The 17384-nt window shown below is 34.5% G+C and overlaps 3 protein-coding genes across 3 annotated transcripts; 2 read left to right on the forward strand and 1 right to left on the reverse strand.

Annotated features, from left to right (window-relative positions):
- The first annotated feature begins 2330 nt into the window (after positions 1-2330).
- LOC105224520 (integrator complex subunit 8) lies at positions 2331-7076 on the forward strand. The gene is made up of 14 exons (XM_011202627.4): positions 2331-2566; positions 2620-2865; positions 2923-3042; positions 3107-3227; positions 3282-3753; positions 3811-4056; positions 4112-4343; positions 4405-4646; positions 4703-4948; positions 5566-5999; positions 6063-6181; positions 6267-6439; positions 6499-6669; positions 6740-7076. Exons 1-14 carry the CDS (start codon positions 2410-2412, stop codon positions 6857-6859), a joined length of 3099 nt encoding a protein of 1032 aa, XP_011200929.2. The 5' UTR covers positions 2331-2409; the 3' UTR covers positions 6860-7076.
- LOC105224519 (flap endonuclease 1) lies at positions 7033-8774 on the reverse strand. The gene is made up of 5 exons (XM_011202626.4): positions 8576-8774; positions 7931-8514; positions 7655-7873; positions 7446-7595; positions 7033-7377 (listed from the first exon to the last, which is right to left on the reverse strand). The coding sequence occupies exons 1-5, from the start codon at positions 8655-8657 to the stop codon at positions 7264-7266; spliced, it is 1149 nt and encodes a 382-aa protein (XP_011200928.2). The 5' UTR covers positions 8658-8774; the 3' UTR covers positions 7033-7263.
- A 333-nt stretch (positions 8775-9107) lies between these two features.
- On the forward strand, positions 9108-17108 carry LOC105224518 (protein DEK). The gene is made up of 13 exons (XM_011202625.4): positions 9108-9251; positions 11119-11365; positions 12581-12993; positions 13108-13282; positions 13354-13469; positions 13540-13660; positions 13740-13840; positions 13891-14052; positions 14116-14319; positions 14383-14470; positions 14540-14640; positions 14714-14866; positions 15974-17108. The coding sequence occupies exons 1-13, from the start codon at positions 9249-9251 to the stop codon at positions 15986-15988; spliced, it is 1899 nt and encodes a 632-aa protein (XP_011200927.2). The 5' UTR covers positions 9108-9248; the 3' UTR covers positions 15989-17108.
- The last annotated feature ends 276 nt before the right edge of the window (positions 17109-17384 follow it).

A 17384-nucleotide genomic window follows, 5' to 3' on the forward strand; every position in this document is an offset into this window, starting at 1 on the left:
AAAACTTTGAAAAACTAGTAAAATGAACTTAAGTTATTAGTTAATATATATACAAAAATTGTAAAGGTAGTAAGGTTAATGCGTGTAAAACAAATCCCATTTCTATGATTTTTTATGAAACAGTTAAAATCTATTTTTAAGACCAATGATACCTGTCATACTAGATATTTGAACCCGATTCCCCAATCGATGACGGGTGGAGCGGACGTTCCGTCGCCAGACCATGAAGAAGTTCGAATCTGAATTATCCGTCTGAAGAACAACAAAGCGGCGGGGGTCGATGGATTGCCGAACGAGCTATTTAAATACGGCGGCGAAGAACTGATAATGAGCATGCATCAGCTTCTTTGTAAACAATTGGAATTTAAGTGTGCTATGCCCAATCCATAAAAAAGGAGACCCCACAATCTGCGCCAACTACCGTGGGATAAGCCTTCTCAACATCGCGTATAAGGTTCTATCAAGCGTATTCTGTGAAAGATTAAATCCCAACATCGTCAACAAATTGATTGGACCTTTTCAGTGTGGCTTTAGACCCGGAAAATCAACAACCGACCAGATATTCACCATGCGCCAAATCTTGGAAAAGATCCGTAAAAAACGATCTGTGTGTCGTCTCTTCGTTGATTTCAACGCTGCTTTTGACAGCCATTGCACTCGCTAAAAAATCCCTTTAGCTCAAAAAATCGCGTTTAATTTGTTACTAAAAAGTAGAAAAAAAGTGGAAAAAGACGCCATCTGATTACGTCGAGAAATTTTTTTGTTTCAGATGATCCGGTAACGACATGTAATGTTCACCACTTTTTTTCTAGGCTCTTCTGAAGATTCACCGACACAAGCTTATTTATTAATATTTTTCATTGACAACTTTTTTCTAATATACTTCAAAAGTTGTATAATAATGTATCATTAAATTTAACAAAATTATATTACTCATCTCGCAGCAAAAAAGCACAAATATGTCCTTTTTTTTGCCTTTAAAACCTTAAACCCCCCTTTCCCCCTTAAATGTTTGCAATATACTGTAAAAAATTCATAAGATATATAGAAGATAACATTTTAGGTCAGCAAGTAACGCAAAAGGAAGTGATATTTGTTCAAACGCCTACATTTGCAGACATTTCCGTCAGCCATACGCGAAACCTAGGACGAACACAACTCTTAAGTTCTTTGCATAAGAAAGGGATGAACGATACACAAGAGTTTCGGTTAGAAAGTAAACGGGAATTTAACATAACAAATTTAACAAAGTTAATAACCAAATCCAAATAAATTGAATTGTTTGTACGAACAGTTCACATATACAGTTTTTTCATTATAAAAGTTCTCTTAAATTTACATCTCCAAATTGCAATGCATCCTACTAAATCAGCTCTTGATCGAAGCAATAAAAAACCGGCATCTACTCGAAATGGAGTACGAAAGGTGACAATTCGAATAATTCACTTGAGCTATAACACAAATAGGATATAGCAATGTCAGTATAACACCTACTGTACACAATATTATTACACTTATTATTTTATAATGACAACGGAAGCTTTAAGCATTCTAAGCATTTTACATCGGTTTTATTTTTTATATTAACACTAACCAGTTTCTAATAGGCTTCAAATATAAAATATAACCCTAATCACAAAATCGCGAAAAATTATATCGGCCACCCGTAGCTTTACAGTTTATTTCTATATTTGTATTAGCTATATTATGAAGAAAAATTTATAGAAATAAATAAAATATATACATATGACACGACTATCTTACCTTTGTAATAGTAAATTTCACTAGCTAAAGTTGCAAAGCTTCACACTCGATGCAACAACAACACGTCACCAATTGCACCTACCTATACCTAATTTCATTGCCATTACGCTTTTTGACAAATTTTTCGTTCAAATTAACGAAGCTAATGATATATTTTATATTACACAACGCTACATATTTTAATTATTAACATTTCGCTACTTTTAAACAAAATTTTCACCGAATGAATTACACATTTTGCGTTCAAAATTAACGTGTTGCGAAATCGTTATGGACGCCGCTATGTTTAACTGTTTGCAACGAATGCGGGGTGATACACATGCACTAAAAAACTAAGACCAATTTAAAATGTTCTTTATATATGTACATACATATATATGCTAAATAAAAGAAATTTTTTATAAATTAAAATAATACTTCTAAAAAATGAAGTTTTAAGTTATCAAACTAATTCATTTCTTTTGAGCAAAGAACCACTTGGAAGTTATTAAATACTAACTGCATTGGAAACGCCCTGCATTTTAACTTCTTGTTTTTGCTTGCAACACTGTTGCCAGCTGATTTCATTTGACACTTTTCATAGCAACAGCTGTTTATAGCGACTTACATTAATTTATATGATGTTAATTTTATTAAAGTTTATAAATGAGCGTTGATAAAAGTACAACAAATTCTTTGAATAAAAAAATGGACGATCCTTTGCGTCCAAAAGCGGTGCCGCTTGACTCCGAAACCATACTTTGGTTTGAGTTTCTACTCGATCCACAATTAATTACCAAGCACCTGCAAAAGCCTAATCCAGGTAAATAGAAAACGCTCTGAATTGGAAATAGAAAAAATTAATTATTATTTTAGATCCCAGCGCATTGGAACTAATGACACAATTCATATCTGTTACACCGGATGTAATTATACCAACACAGTATGATTTAACTTCGCCAGATTCTGAAAATATGCCGGGAGGCATACCGGTAACGCCAGGCGCAGGCGTAAATAGTGGCGCTGGTATGATGAACATGGACGGCCTACGTATACCGCGTAAACAAATTGCTTTGAAGATTTTAACACTTAAAGTAGCAACGTGGCTGAAGTGGAATCTCGGTAAGAGTGTATAGTAAATGAAATTGTATTGCATATGAACTTTTTATAAAATTACAGATGTATTGGAGAAGAGTTTGCCAATACCAAAGCAATTGTTTTTATTGCGTGACTTGTGCACGATTTGCTTTGGTAAATTGGTTAGTATACCTTTGCAACAGGATTTCCAGGCGAAAATTTGTAAGTTCTTGAAAATTTGTGCATAACGCAAAAATAGATAATAATTATTAATATTGGTCTACAGCGTCTGACGGGCATGAACATGCTGCACGCTTTGCGCTAACTTTCTACCACCGTTGGGTGTTACGTTTGCAAATTTTAAAAGATATTGCTATGAAAGCAGCGCGTCCTTCCATGGCTAATATGTAAGTAAATAAAAAAAAATAGTATTTTTGTTTTGTAATATTTTATCTGTGTAGGTTTGTGCCAATGGAGCCGATGCATCAATTTTTTGCTCCTGATATACCACCACAAAATAGCGTGGAATATCTACAGGAGCTTTGCAAGTCCACAGAACCATTTTATGTCTTCACTTTTGACACATTTGTAACATTGCACGCAGACACTGAAACTATGCGGCAAAATTTCGAAAATATGCAAAAAATTTCTTTAGCCGAACTACGTGCACAAATCTACTACGATTTGGTTAATTTCTACTTGTATACTAAACAATACCGACAAGCACGCGAAGCTGTGAACGAATGTCGGCGCAATTTGAAGGAAATGAAAGCTGACTATGTAATCGAATCTGCTAAACGCACAGCAGCTGGTTATCTCTTTTGCCACGTAAATGATGAGGAGCTGGAAGGTTATCTACTGGCTTGCGGCTGTAGCGAGCAACGTACCACTTTAACAGAGCGCTTTAATGCCTCGTCATTGAAACAGTATAAAGTAAGTTAACGATTCTAGTTAAAAATAAGTATAAATGTTTATTACTACTACTACCAGGACATCATTGAAATCCTACAAGAGGATAATCATATACGTGAAATACCACTTGTAAGCCGACGCATGCTCGAACTCGACATTGAGGGCGCCATTTCACAGGGTTCACTGAAGGAGTCGCGTTCACTCGAAATGCAAGTAGCAGCATTGAATTTAGTACGCAGCATTTTTGAGGAGGGAAATATTTTTACAAGCGTGGATTATTTTGAGAAATACAGACATATGAATTGCTTCGTTGCGATTGTAGAGGTGAGTAAATATTATTTGGCTAAATACAATAATAAAACCCCCATGTATTGTACAGGCAATCAGTAATGTGCTGCCGCAATGTACCCTTGGCGAACGAAACGCAATCAAAAGCTTTCTCATAGACAGCGTATTGAAAGAAAATATTGGCAAGCAATTTCTACAACACTTGCAAAACATACAACTCTTCTCAGTCACCGAATTGCTTGATCTAGAACGGCAAACAGCCGATGAGGAGCTATCTGTGCCGACACTTGCAACGCTCAGTGAATGGAAATTCAATTCGAAAAGTAGGTTATAAAATGTCTAAAATCATTGTTAATTTATAATTAATTAAATATGCATTTTTAGTAATACGCATTGAGGTCGGATCACTCGAACGTCAACTAATCTCATGCACAAATGCGAATACTGTGCGTAAACTTCTAGTAAAGTTGGCTGCTACCAATCCAGCTAAGCCACTGTGGACAGTAAATCCAAGTTGGGAGATTGCAACACCGATTAAATCATTGCTCATGTCTATGCAAAGAGGATTTCTGCAAGACTTTGCTTATGTTTTATTGGGCAAAGCGCGCGAGATGACTGCTAAAAGTGTAAGTTTTTATCAACGCACTTTTTATTGCAATAAGCATTTTTAAATTACTCTTAGGACTACATCGGTGCGGTGTCTATGCTAAGCGTACTTAAATCGGAGACACAACGTCAAGAGCTATCAAATACCACAGTTGTTTCAAAGCTTGGCAAGCTGGTGAACTGGGAGATTTTGTTCATACAAATTACACAGTGCCTGGAAGAGTGGAATCGGAAAACTTTGGATCTACAGTCACTGGGTAACCGCTGCAAACTATGCTTGGCTTCACTACAAAGCAACGACAACATTATACCCCGCATAGAGGTAAGAGGGCGTGTGACTTAAAGGTGAAACATTACTTTTTCTTCTATATATGGACCACTTTAAGATTAATTAGACTCACTGTTGTAATGTAACAAGTAATTGGCTTATGTATATACTCTAAACAAGGTATATTAAGTTGCCATGAAATTCGCAGACCCTACAAAATGTATTTATAAATGATCAATATGACGAGCTGAGTCGATTTAGTCCGTTTCTGTCCGTCTGCCAGTAAATACACTGGACTAGTTCGCGTTTTTGAGGTATCGATCTGAAATCTTACACAAATCCGCCGAAATCGGAGTACTATAGCATCTAGCTGCCGTACAAACTTAACGATCCAACGATGTCCTTGTATGTAAAACTTTTTTATTTGACGAGATGTTTGCACAAATTTGACATGGGTTATGCTCTAAAGCAACGTTACAATCCCCGATGAAGTTGTTCTGTCCGGACCACTAAGGCATATAGCGGCCATACAAATTAATCGATCAAAATCCAGTTCTTGTATACAAATCTCATTTGAGAAGAATAAAGATTTTTTTTTTAATTTTTAATGGGAAGCTGTTTGTTTGAAATTCAGCTAAAACTTCACAATATCAACTCTCCTCTTGTCACAGATTATCGAGAGCTGCGCTATCATGCTGCTCAATCTAGGCGATTGGAATACACTAATGTTCTTAGATAAGCGTTTGGCACAACTCGAATTGCCAATTGCCTTTGCTGCCACCGTACTTGACATGGAGAAGATGAAGGGCTCTAAGAAGGTGTGTCGCGATGCATTCGATTTGGTATTGCAAATGTTTGTGAATACCACGAAGCGTAGCGGTGGACCTGGAGGTGGCAGCGGCGGCACTGGAGGCGGCAGTTCACGAAATTCACCGTCCCTAGCTGTTTCAACTGGCCTGCAACCGTTTCTGAAACGCATACGCCATCAGCTGATCTTCTCACTGGCCATATCATGCCTCGGCAAAATACAAAACATACTTAGGGATGATACAAATCATGATTTGAGTGGTGAATATATGCATTTGTGGCCCGCTGGCATACCCAGGTAGGTGTGGTGTAGTTTTATTAATCCAATAAATAAATAGTTAAATTAATTTCACTTTTGCAGTCCCTTGGCGTATAGCGTGCGCATAGTGTGTGAAACCTTGCATTGGCTGTTAACAGAAGCGTTGAAATATTATCCGCAAACTATTACATGGTTGAAAACGAAAGGGGATTTGGAATTAGGTATGCTATTTTTGCTGTTCCATTATTTTCCGGTATTTATTCATATATTTGTAATACTTATTATATTATTACTTTTATTCTACAGCTATTGGCAATAACGAAGCGGCAATGCGTTGCTATGTCAATGCACTCATCACTGGCACCGATTACTGTACATTTCCATTGCAACGCAATGTTGCTGATGATTATGTAATACATAAAATGATACGCTGCTCATCGAATTTAGGCTGTCACATGCAAGCCACTGTGTTGTGCCAGGTAAAATTTGTATTTGTAGTATATTGGCAAAATGTTTATTTATTCAAAATGTTTTGCAGTTCTTGGAGGAAATCGATTACGGCATTGTATTCAAAAAGCTTACCGAGAAATCTTCGAATTTCACCGATGCAATGGATGCGTATTACAATTGCATTTGGGATACAACGTTATTGGAATTTATAATAAATTTGCATGCACGAAAGGGAGAACACAGCCGAAAGTTAGAAGCGGTAGGCTTGTTGACAGTTTCTTTAGAAATTTTGGAATTATATGTATATTATATTTTATTTTCCTGCTTAGATCGCTATAATGGGCTCCCTCGAATTGAATGCGAACAACAATGACGAAATCAAACGTGAAGCGGCGGCAATACGGAAAACACGATTCCTACGCGCACTAGCCAAACAGTATTTGTTGTAAAAGTACACGTTTTCATAATTGGCCTCCAATTTTATTTTATTCCATTCTTTACGAAACATATGTAATTTAAGCCGTAGCCGTACTTATAGCTGTAAGCAGTTTTCTACGTCGACTCAAAAGATCCAGACTTAATTGTAAAATATTGTTGTAATATCAAATAGTTAAAAAGTAAGTTTTAAAATATTATAATTAATAAACTGTATTTGCGACAATTTCATTTGGTGTTATTACTAATTAGTAAACAAATAAAAATATTAGACATATATGATGAATTTTAACAATGTTGTTTTAATTTTAACATGGAACGCCGATGTTTTCAAAAATATACTTAAATTACTACACACGCTTATTAGCTATTTATAGTCAGTTATTAAATTCAACTCACTACAATATCAACAACACTCTTACTTGGGGCGTCTGCCACGTGCGGCGCCACCTATCTTTGCTTTCTTGTTGGCAGTCTTTTTATCATCCTCTGTTTTACGCTTAGGTGTGGGTTTATTCGCAGACGGTATAGTCTTAAGGAAAAGCATAGAAAATGGTACTTTTTAATAGCAAATTTTTAAAATAGAATTTATTAAAATACCTTAAAGAAACTGTCTAAACGCCCTTGCGTTTGTGTATTCTTTGATTTTTGTATTTTCTTTGCGCCCGCGCGCACACGATCCTCATTGAATTGTCGATCGCCACAGAGAAATTTTACCAGACCTTCCTCATCTGGTTCTGTCCATTTGAGCTAGAGTAGAATAGATAAATAAATACAAAATTTCTAATTTTCTTAACTATACACATTACCTCAATAGACAGAGGATCTGTTACTTCGGGTTTTATAAAAAGCTCACGCGCAACTTGATAATTCCAATCTTCTGCTACAGTGTATTTCTTTTGATCAATATTTTTGAGTATTGTCTCAATATCACGATAAGTATTAATTAATTCAATTGCACGCTTTGGTCCAATACCTTTTATACCTTCGCAGTAATCACAACCCAACAGTATGCAAAGATCTATGAACTAAAAAGAAACCTAAATTTTATAAACACGAATCGACAACTTTTTTAGAGTACCTACCTCAGTGCTGGTCAATTCAAAACCTTGCAGCACTTTATCATAGCTAAACTCTTTAACTGGCATCTTTCGCGCCTCGCTAAAAGTCAAATGACGCAACAGCACACTTGAGCCAAAAGTAAGTGCATCCATATCCTCGGTAGCGGTGGCATATACTTTGCCCGCCTTTACTAGAGCCGCACATTGTGCTTCCGCCTCACAGGGTGCCTCTACATATGGCACACCCATTAATTTCAGCAATTCCTGCGCTTCACGCGCATGCTCTTTCGTTACACGCACCAAACGGCGATTGAATTTTTCCACCTCTTCTGCATTGCCGGCTTCTTCGGCTTTCTCCAAGGCCTTTTGTGCTTCTTCACGGCGCTCAGCGCGTTTAGCCAATTCACCAGATTTTAGATCTGGTGGCTTACCATCAAACACATATACCGGCTTAATGCCATGCTCCAACATGCGTATAGTTCGATAAAACATACCCATTAAATGTGAAGTAGGTTCGCCATCCACTGTTGTTAGTTGGGCGCCATCAGAACGAACGGCAATTAGAAACTGATACAGACACATTGATGCATCAATAGCCACTTTACGTCCTGGAAACGTTGGTATGTTAATGCCAAACAAATGTCATACCTTGCAACAAATTTAACTTACCAAAGTAGTTTTTGATTTCATTTTCCCTTATTGCGGACGGTGCAATATCTGCTATCAATTTCGCTAATCCCAAAATTCCCATTGTGTGCTTTTATATTTCGTTCAGGATAAATGAAATAAATGTAGAACTATATTATACAGAAGAGTTGAAATGAATAAATGAAGATTTTGTTGGCGCGCAGTTATTTACCAATGTGCGAAAGCGATAAGCCGATAAACCGATATTCGCAATGCTATCAAAATATGAATAAAGCTATCGTCACTTGCAAATATGAAAAAACCAATGTCTGTTTTGTATCGTATATTTTTAAATGTTTTTAATATAATAGTTTTAAGAGTAATATCAATGCTGTAAACAATTTTATTTTCGTGTAGGCGTATACAAATGTTTGAAAAGATAACTAAAAATTATGTAAGTTATTAGTTTAAAACATTTTGTAAATAACATAAGCTGTGATTATTTCAAATTATTCAATCGATTTTAGTAAATTTTTAATAAATCGGATTATGTGTATGCATATATTGATACCAAAAATATCAATCCTGCGTAGTTAAGAAGAAGAAGCTTATGGCGAAGAGGAATTAATAAAATAGTTGAGTGTATTTTCCATAAGTGAATTTCGTGCCAGGGAAACGGCGAGAAAGATTTTTTCGGGCAAAAAACATAGTAAATATGGTATGTAAATTAATAAAAAGTATTCCAAAGTATCAATTTATGTTGAAAGTTTTGTACCACTATAAAAGTGTGCATAAATTTAAAGTGTTTTACATCTAAAAGTGAAAGGAAAATGTTTAAAGCGCGACACATTCGTTGGATTTTTCGCTTTCATCGTTTCATCTTAATTTTTTTTTCAATGAACGTCGTTTTGCTGTTTCGTTGCGCCGCGCTGCGCTGCGTCGTGTATTTGCTATGCCGTGCAGTGCCGTGTCGTGGTGGTGTATAAACATGGCGTCGGTTCATTTTCACCTACTACACATTCTATATGGGCTTTCCTCGCTTGCCGCCTTTTGAATGGCCTTTTCGTTGATATGCCAGCGAATTCATTTAGATGGAAATTTTGCATTTTATTTAAATTCGCCTTAATGTTCGTATAACAAGCGAAAGCGAATATTCATTCATTTATGACACGAATTCGTTGTTGGCGCGTTTGGCAAAGGCAGAAGTTAAACGAATGCCGGAGAAAAACAAAGGCGAAAAAGTATATATTTTCATATGTGTATACCAGTTACATGGATGAATGTATTTACAATTGCCGAGCATTTTGTAATGCGGATTTGAGATTGTTATCCCATTGGCAGACTTGGTGGGGGTGAATTGTTTGAGAAGGCAACCGTTAACCTATTTTCAAGTGCTCGACAAGTGTCATTTGCTAACAAATATGAGTTTATAAGTGGGTGTTGGGTGCACTATACGTACATTACTGCCACAAAGTGTTTGAACATGAGCTTACAATTACAGTTGTGGACAAAGCAATAGGATAGGTCAGGTTAAAACACAATTATTGAAAGATTTAATCCATATACTATATACATATCTACTGAATGCAAATGTGAGACAAATATTAGATTCAAATTTCGGGGTTAAAATAGGTATGGATAGATGAGGTCCTCTAGATCAAGAATATATATACATACATATAGTTGCCGCTGACTTATGGTTTTTGAGATATTTGCATTTAAACTTCAAAAAATCAACTATTAAAAATGCATGTTTCTCCGATGCATTCTACACTTATAGTTTATACTTTTATATCCACTAACACTACACTAATTCGTTTCTAATTATTTATTTTATATTAAATAGTGCAAAAATAACTTTTTTAACCCACAAATTCTTCGGATATTTCATATATCTGTATATATTTGCATATAAGTCACGTTATAAATTTGACGTTTTGGGGATGGGTGTTTTCGTGATATTGTATATGTATAAATTAAAATATATATGTACATAGAATATACAAATTTGTTTTGTATTATATATGTATGTACATATGTTCAAATACATATATATTTATGCTCAGAAAAGGGTACATTAGGTTTGCCACGAAGTTTTTATTTAGTTCCCCATTGTTTAGCCAACTAGTAATTTTTAGCGAATTAGTTCCAGTTTTTGGCTTAAGTTAACATACAAAGCAATGCAACAATCAAAACAAATATTAGGTTCCTTTATAATTTTTAATTCTGTAAGAAGTGCCGCTATCGAGATTATTATATGTTCGGTGTAGCTCAAGTTACGTTTTTTTTTCTATGCAAAACTTATGATTTTCATGCCATTAACGATTTAACGACAATTACTAAAGTGCAAAGTATTAACCTTTGCCATCTTCTTCGTAATATGTGTACATTTTCCAAAAGTACAGCTTTAGAAAAGCCTTTTAATGTTAAAATACCTATACAATTTCTAATGTACTTAAAAGTTATCCATAACCTCCAAAATCTATGTCAATGGGTTTTTCTCTATTATGACTTTATATCTTCTTTTTTATTGTATACTCAATTATTTTTTAATATTCTAAATTATAATGCGATTATGCTTAAAGGAAAGCGAGAACAAAACAGAGGAGACAAAAGCCGCAGGCGATACTGCGGCATCAACAGCGGAGAAAGCGCCAGAGAACGATAAGAAAGACGTAGCCGCTAGTGGTACAGAAAGTCCAGAACCTGCTGCTGCGGCAGAGAAGAAAAACAGTACAGGTGCTGATGACGAAGCTAACGATAAGAAAACAGATAAGGTGACTACAGCAACAGAGAATGACGATAAGAAACCAAAAACGGAAGCCGAAGCAGGTGAGCGTGAGCAAACTTAACCTTTGCTAGTCTAATTTAATTTTATTCATATTACTTTATTTTAACATATTTTTTTAATGTTTGCTAAAAACCCGTTAAATATAAATACAATTATTGCTATTGATAAGCGGCTAAGTGCAGATAATGCGAAAGTGTGAAATAACAGAGCACAAAATTTGAGTTGTCTGGCAGAATGAATTGTTGGCATATTGGATGAATTTTCATTCATTCGACGAGTTGTTGCATTTTTTGGGTTTGTTGTTTTGCTACGTATTCTTCTCGGTCGATTGTCTCCCGCTGTGCGGCGAAGTATATGTGTTGGTATTGAATGGAAGTAGAGCAACAGCACGAAAACAAGCAGTGTGCTATGACCGGCAAATTTTGCCGACGTTGCATAGCGCATCGTGCTAACGTGTTGTATTTAAAATGTATAAATTGGCGCGCTTTCTTGTCAGCCGTATGTTCGAAACCGAGCCAAAGCATGCGTGACTTTTTCTCTTCGTGGAAGTGTTTGGGTTGAGGAAGTTAAAAGAAAAATGAATTTGTTTTTCTTCCTTGCTTTGCACTTTCTAAATAAACTACTTTGGTTTCTTGTGTCGTGTGGGTGTGCGATAGTGGGAGATATGATTAAAATTATATCATTGGCATTGCTTCCTCTCCTCCTTTCCAGTATCCATACTTCGTCGTTAAATCTACCCTTGGATTTGTTCATGCTCAACCCTGACAAATGGTTTTGTGTAGTAATGTCCAAGGTACAATAAATATTCGCTGTAATTCACAGTTTATCTCGTCGCGTTATGTGTGACCGTTAGACTTTCCAAGGGTGAAAACAATTATCTTTTTAATTCCATTAGAATATTAAGTTATACTGTAATCAGGATTGCTAATTTTTAATACAAAAGTAATTAAAAATTAAATCTTCCTTTTGGTATTAAAACCGATTTTTAAGATGTTTAAGATTAAAAATACAAAATTTAATTTTATAATTTAATATTAGGATTTAAAGTTTTTACTTTTAATCCCAAAATATAGAAATTTATTACATTTTCAAAAATTGTTTATAATTAATATTATTATTATATTATTTTTAATGCAATATTTGCAATACTGGCTGCAATACTTTTAATTGTTAAAGGATTTTAGTATTATTATTCACTCTTATTACGTTTCAATTACTTGCGGTTTCAATAGTATTCATAATATGACTTCTTACAGAAAATAAATCTGACGATAAACCCATCGCCGATTCAGGCGATGATAAAAAGTCAGCTCAAAAGGACAAACTCGGCGAGGCCAAGGAGGCTAACGACTCCAAAGAGGATAATGATACGACAGAGGTAGATGATAAGAAGACTGAAGGTAAAGAGAAGAATGGCACAGTAGCTGCTACTGCAGGCGGCACCGCCACAGCGGGCGCTGTTGATAAAAAGAAGCCAGCCAAGGAACAGGGTAAAGAAAAGAATGACAAAAAAGCTGACAAAAATAAAGCAGAGAAATCTGACGAAGTGGAGAATGAAAACCAGCAAGTCGATGAGGATGATGAGAGTGTAGTGGCTTTAGCCGAAATTGATAGAATCAATGATAATATTAATAAGACCCGGGTTGATGGCCTGCAAACGTTGCATGAGGTATGTAAGGAGTGTTTAATGCATTTGAGAAAGAAAATGCTATAGCTTTTTACCTTCTCAGTGTAATTTTTTATGTTATTATTATTATAAACGTTAATATTTTATTTCTTTCAGCTCTGCTTCAAGTCTGTAGGTAAAAATAATGTTGTTAAAAAGAATTTACGCTCATTTGCCGGTTTCGAGTTTGAGAAGGACTCTAGTGAATATAAGAAAAAATTGGATGCCATTAAGAAAACCGACGCGAAGGCACTTAAGAGTATTTGTGATATTCTTGCGTTGGACCGCAAAGGTAAAACATTAAAATTAAACAATTTTAAGTGCAAGAAATATAATATTGAATTTCAAAAAAAAAAAAATTAGGCACAAAAGATGAAATTGCAAATCGTGTGCTCAAATTCCTTATGGAACCGGATGAGTCGCTCTGTGTAGATGAAGCGGCTGAAGAGGAGGAAGAAGATATGGAAGAGGATGAGGAGGTTAGTCTTCTAAGACTTTTTTTTTAATTTTTTATAAATTCACATATTTATTCATTTCCGAATTCATCAGCCAGTAGATGAGGAAGAGGAGGAGGAGAGCGCAGAAGAGGAACGTAAACGTAAACCAACCAGTCGCGCACCTGCACGAAATTCAACAAGTGGCCGCCCCAGACGTGCAACTGCTGGAAAAAGTAATTGTTACAGCATAAAATTAATAAATATAATATGTATAATATGCATTAATAAATTTTACTTTTATTTATGTTGCAGAAATGTCCGCCTATGTTGACTTCTCCAGCTCAGATGAAAGTGAACGTAATACCGCGCCGGCCAAACGAAAGCGTCACGATGACTCCGAGTCGGGTTCAGATGTATGTTCATTATTGCATAAGTAATTTTTACTTACAAATTATATTTGCAGTATAATCCATCGGGTGGTAATTCCGATTCGGATGGTGCTCGTGGTGGTGGTCGCAAGGCATTAGCCCGCGGTGGACGGGGTGGACGACCAGCACGTAAAAGTTGGAAAAAGAATTCCGATTCCGAGGAAGAAGAATTTGATCTCTCCGATGCTGATAGTGATGTAAGCGTCGTGAACGTTTCATTCATATGGTAATAAATTTGCATATTTTTTCCTTGCTTGCAGGTGCCGAAACGTAAACGTGCTACACCTGGTAAACGTGGTCGACCTTCTGCTGCTGCCGCCGCCACAAATAAACGTGGTACACGTGGTCGTGGCGCCAAACCAACCAAATCGCGCAAACGCAAAGACTCCGAAAGTGAAGATGAAATGTCTGAGGATGACGAGGAAGAGGAGGAGATGTCCGACTTTGGAAGCGACCAGAGTGAGGTAAGGAACCTTATTTATTCTTTTTTTATTTAATATTAATAACGTTTCCTTTGTCTGCAACAGGAGGAAGAGGAGTCAAAGAAATTCAAAAAACCCTCAACGCCTGTGAAAAGTGCTAAAGCAAATAACAAAGCTAAAACGCCAGCTAAACGTAAGATTTTTAATATATTATTTATTAATAACTCATTTAATAAAAAAAAAAATTGTTTTTATTTTGCAGCCGCTGGCCGACCGAAAAAAGTGAGCAAAAAAGAGGAGGAGGAAGAATCCGATGATGAGGATGAGCCGCTAAACAAAAAGGGCAAGGCGACATTCCCCACGGTATGTCGACCGCGAATTTATTCGCTCAAAGATTTATTCAATGTAATGTTAAAATTTTTATTTTACTTTTCAGGACGAACAAATACGCAATTATGTTAAGGAAATCTTAGATAAAGCCAATCTCGAAGAGATCACCATGAAAACGGTGTGCAAGCAAGTGTATGCAAAATATCCTGATTTCGATTTAACAGATAAAAAGGATTTCATAAAAGCCACAGTGAAGGCGGTAAGTGGAAATTTCGTCAAGTTTTTTTATTTTCATGACCAGTGATATATGTACATATGTATATTGTAGTTCTAAAAAATTATGCGGAATTTAGATTTTAATTTTTTTTTTTTTAATTTTTTCTTTTTGAGAATTAAAAGCGTTTTCATTTTCACAAGCATGTTGCATTTATTCGCTTAGCGGCAGAATTCTGTCGATTTGACAGTCCTTGTCCGAATAAATTCCCTATCCGTTCCCTTTTACGTAGACCCGACTGTCATGGGAACGGTATTTATTCCGTCTTTGCCCGCGCTGTAAAAGTTTTTTGCTATTTTCTCAAGATTTTTTCGGGTTAGTTTGTTCTCCCAGAATGTTGCTCGTAAAATGTGCAACATTTTCTACACTTCACAAAAGAGCGATTGTATAAACATTTTTTTTTTTGTATTTCTTTTAAAATATTTTTTTTTTATTTTAATGTTTTTTTATTTTTTGATTTTTTAATACATACCTATTTTTTTAATGTTATTTTTATATATTTTTGTTTTAATTTCTCTTATTTTTGGTATGGTAGTCGAAAAAGTCTTTTCGTGTTTCTAATCAAAATTCAACTTATTTTTTTTATTTTTATAATAATAAATAAATAAAGAAATATGTAACATAGTGGTTGACATTTTTCTGCTCGAGACATTATTCCATCAGTGTAAATTGAAATTTCCCCAAATTAAATTTTTTTTTATTAAATGAAGCTTATTAAAATCTCACCCACGACTGCGACATCTATTGACAAAATACGAAAAGACTTTTTCGAATATTTGTATTATTTTTAATATTAAGTTTTTATTTTTTTTTTAATATTATTTTTTTTTAAATCTTAATTTTTTTTATTTTTTTTTAATGTTATTTTTTTTATGTTTTTTTTTAATATTTTTAAACGTTTTTTTTATAATTTTTTTTTAATATTTATTATTTAAAAAATGAATTCAAAATTCATTTATTTAAATTATTAAATTTTTTTCATACAAAATGAAATTTGGTTTTATTTTTCAAAATGAAAGCTAATTTTTTTATATCCAAAAAATAATTTTTTTAAATTATATTTTATAAATTTCCTATGCTCTTCCATTACAGTTAATTGCGGCATAAATCCAAAAAACAAAATATGTGCAACACTCTCACACTTTGCGATATAGCAAATGAAAACGCGCAGCAAGAGCAGCAAAAATAAAATAAAATAAACGAATATCATTTCAACCAACAACAGCTGTCAGTCTGCGCCCACAGCATCGGTGTATTTATAATAAGCTATTGAATATGTTTGAAGTAACGAATTCGAGAGCTTTTAAGATTCCTTTATAATTTCGTTCATATATGATTGTTTTTCTTCAAACCCCCATCCGGCTCTTCCTAAATGGGTGCACCAAGCGCACTTTTATAAAAACAAACCAACTATTTCTTGCAAACAAACTATTTGACGATTATTTGACTAATTTTATTTATACGTACACGAGTAATGTGTATAATTGATTATTTGTCATTGTGTAATTTTTCTTACCTTCTCTTACTAATATTACGCAACGTTCTTATCCTCATCTTATACTTGAATAAGATACTTGCACACAAACTACACACATACACACATATGATAATTTTTTTTTCTTAGTTCTAAAGCATTGTATAAATACTAGATTTTCTTATGACTTTCAAAAATGTAAACAAAAGATGAAACAAGAAATGAATGGAATGCAAGCAAATTTGTAGAATTTCTGTAAAATGTTTAATAATAATAAAGAAGATATACATACAAAATAAAAAAGCAAAATAATATATAACATGATATGTGCGTAAAGCTAAATTACAAACATAAAAGAAAAAGCAAAATTAAATTCAAAAGTTATTAATAAATTCTTGGTTTGCATTTGTTGTGCAAATGCGTGAAAGTTATTTGTAAAAAGTAGCTGAGAATTTTTCTTCGAACATGAAAAGTGGAAAATATAACAAAAGAGAAAACACTGGCGTCAGTACAAAAAAAATATATATATTATATTAACAAAAAGTTATGAAAACGAGTATGTATTTTATTTTTTAATATTTGGCATAAAACAAAAAAAAATGAAGGGAAATCGACGCGTAAATAAATGAATAAGAGAAAAATGCTTCAAAGCAAAGCAAAACAAAAAATAATAATAATATATGAAAGTATGTGCGACTTATGTTAAATTGTGAATGCAGAAATAAGTGAAATAAAGTAAAAACTATTAAATTGCATGTGTGTTTTATATGTTAGAGGGTCAATGAGAAGAAATTGATTTAGTGTTCAAAACAACGCGTTGTCTTTGTTGCTGTCGTCGTTGTTGTTGTTGTAACTGGCACCTAATCCCGTTAAAACCGTTAGAATGGTAAGGATTAGATAAGTTGTCATCCCACGGTAGGTCCAGGAAACGTACTGTTTCGACGGGGATGGACAATAGGGAGAGATGTGACCAATGTGTAGTGTTAACAGGGCATGCAAAGAGGTGGTTAGTGTCTTGATATGTTAAGG

The sequence above is a fragment of the Bactrocera dorsalis genome, chromosome 3 (genome assembly GCF_023373825.1).
Source record: "Bactrocera dorsalis isolate Fly_Bdor chromosome 3, ASM2337382v1, whole genome shotgun sequence".
Taxonomy (NCBI): Eukaryota; Metazoa; Arthropoda; class Insecta; order Diptera; family Tephritidae; genus Bactrocera; species Bactrocera dorsalis.

Coding starts and splice junctions, on each gene's coding strand:
- LOC105224519 (XM_011202626.4), bottom strand. CDS start 8,657: ATGGGAATTTTGGGATTAGCGAAATTGATAGCAGATATTGCACCGTCC. Junction 7,596..7,654: donor CAGATCCTCTGTCTATTGAG/GTAATGTGTATA, acceptor ATTCTACTCTAG/CTCAAATGGACAGAACCAGA. Junction 7,378..7,445: donor GTTTAGACAGTTTCTTTAAG/GTATTTTAATAA, acceptor CTTTTCCTTAAG/ACTATACCGTCTGCGAATAA.
- LOC105224520 (XM_011202627.4), top strand. CDS start 2,410: ATGAGCGTTGATAAAAGTACAACAAATTCTTTGAATAAAAAAATGGAC. Junction 3,754..3,810: donor CGTCATTGAAACAGTATAAA/GTAAGTTAACGA, acceptor TACTACTACCAG/GACATCATTGAAATCCTACA. Junction 6,670..6,739: donor ACAGCCGAAAGTTAGAAGCG/GTAGGCTTGTTG, acceptor TTTCCTGCTTAG/ATCGCTATAATGGGCTCCCT.
- LOC105224518 (XM_011202625.4), top strand. Junction 13,661..13,739: donor ACGTGCAACTGCTGGAAAAA/GTAATTGTTACA, acceptor TTTATGTTGCAG/AAATGTCCGCCTATGTTGAC. Junction 13,841..13,890: donor ACTCCGAGTCGGGTTCAGAT/GTATGTTCATTA, acceptor TTATATTTGCAG/TATAATCCATCGGGTGGTAA.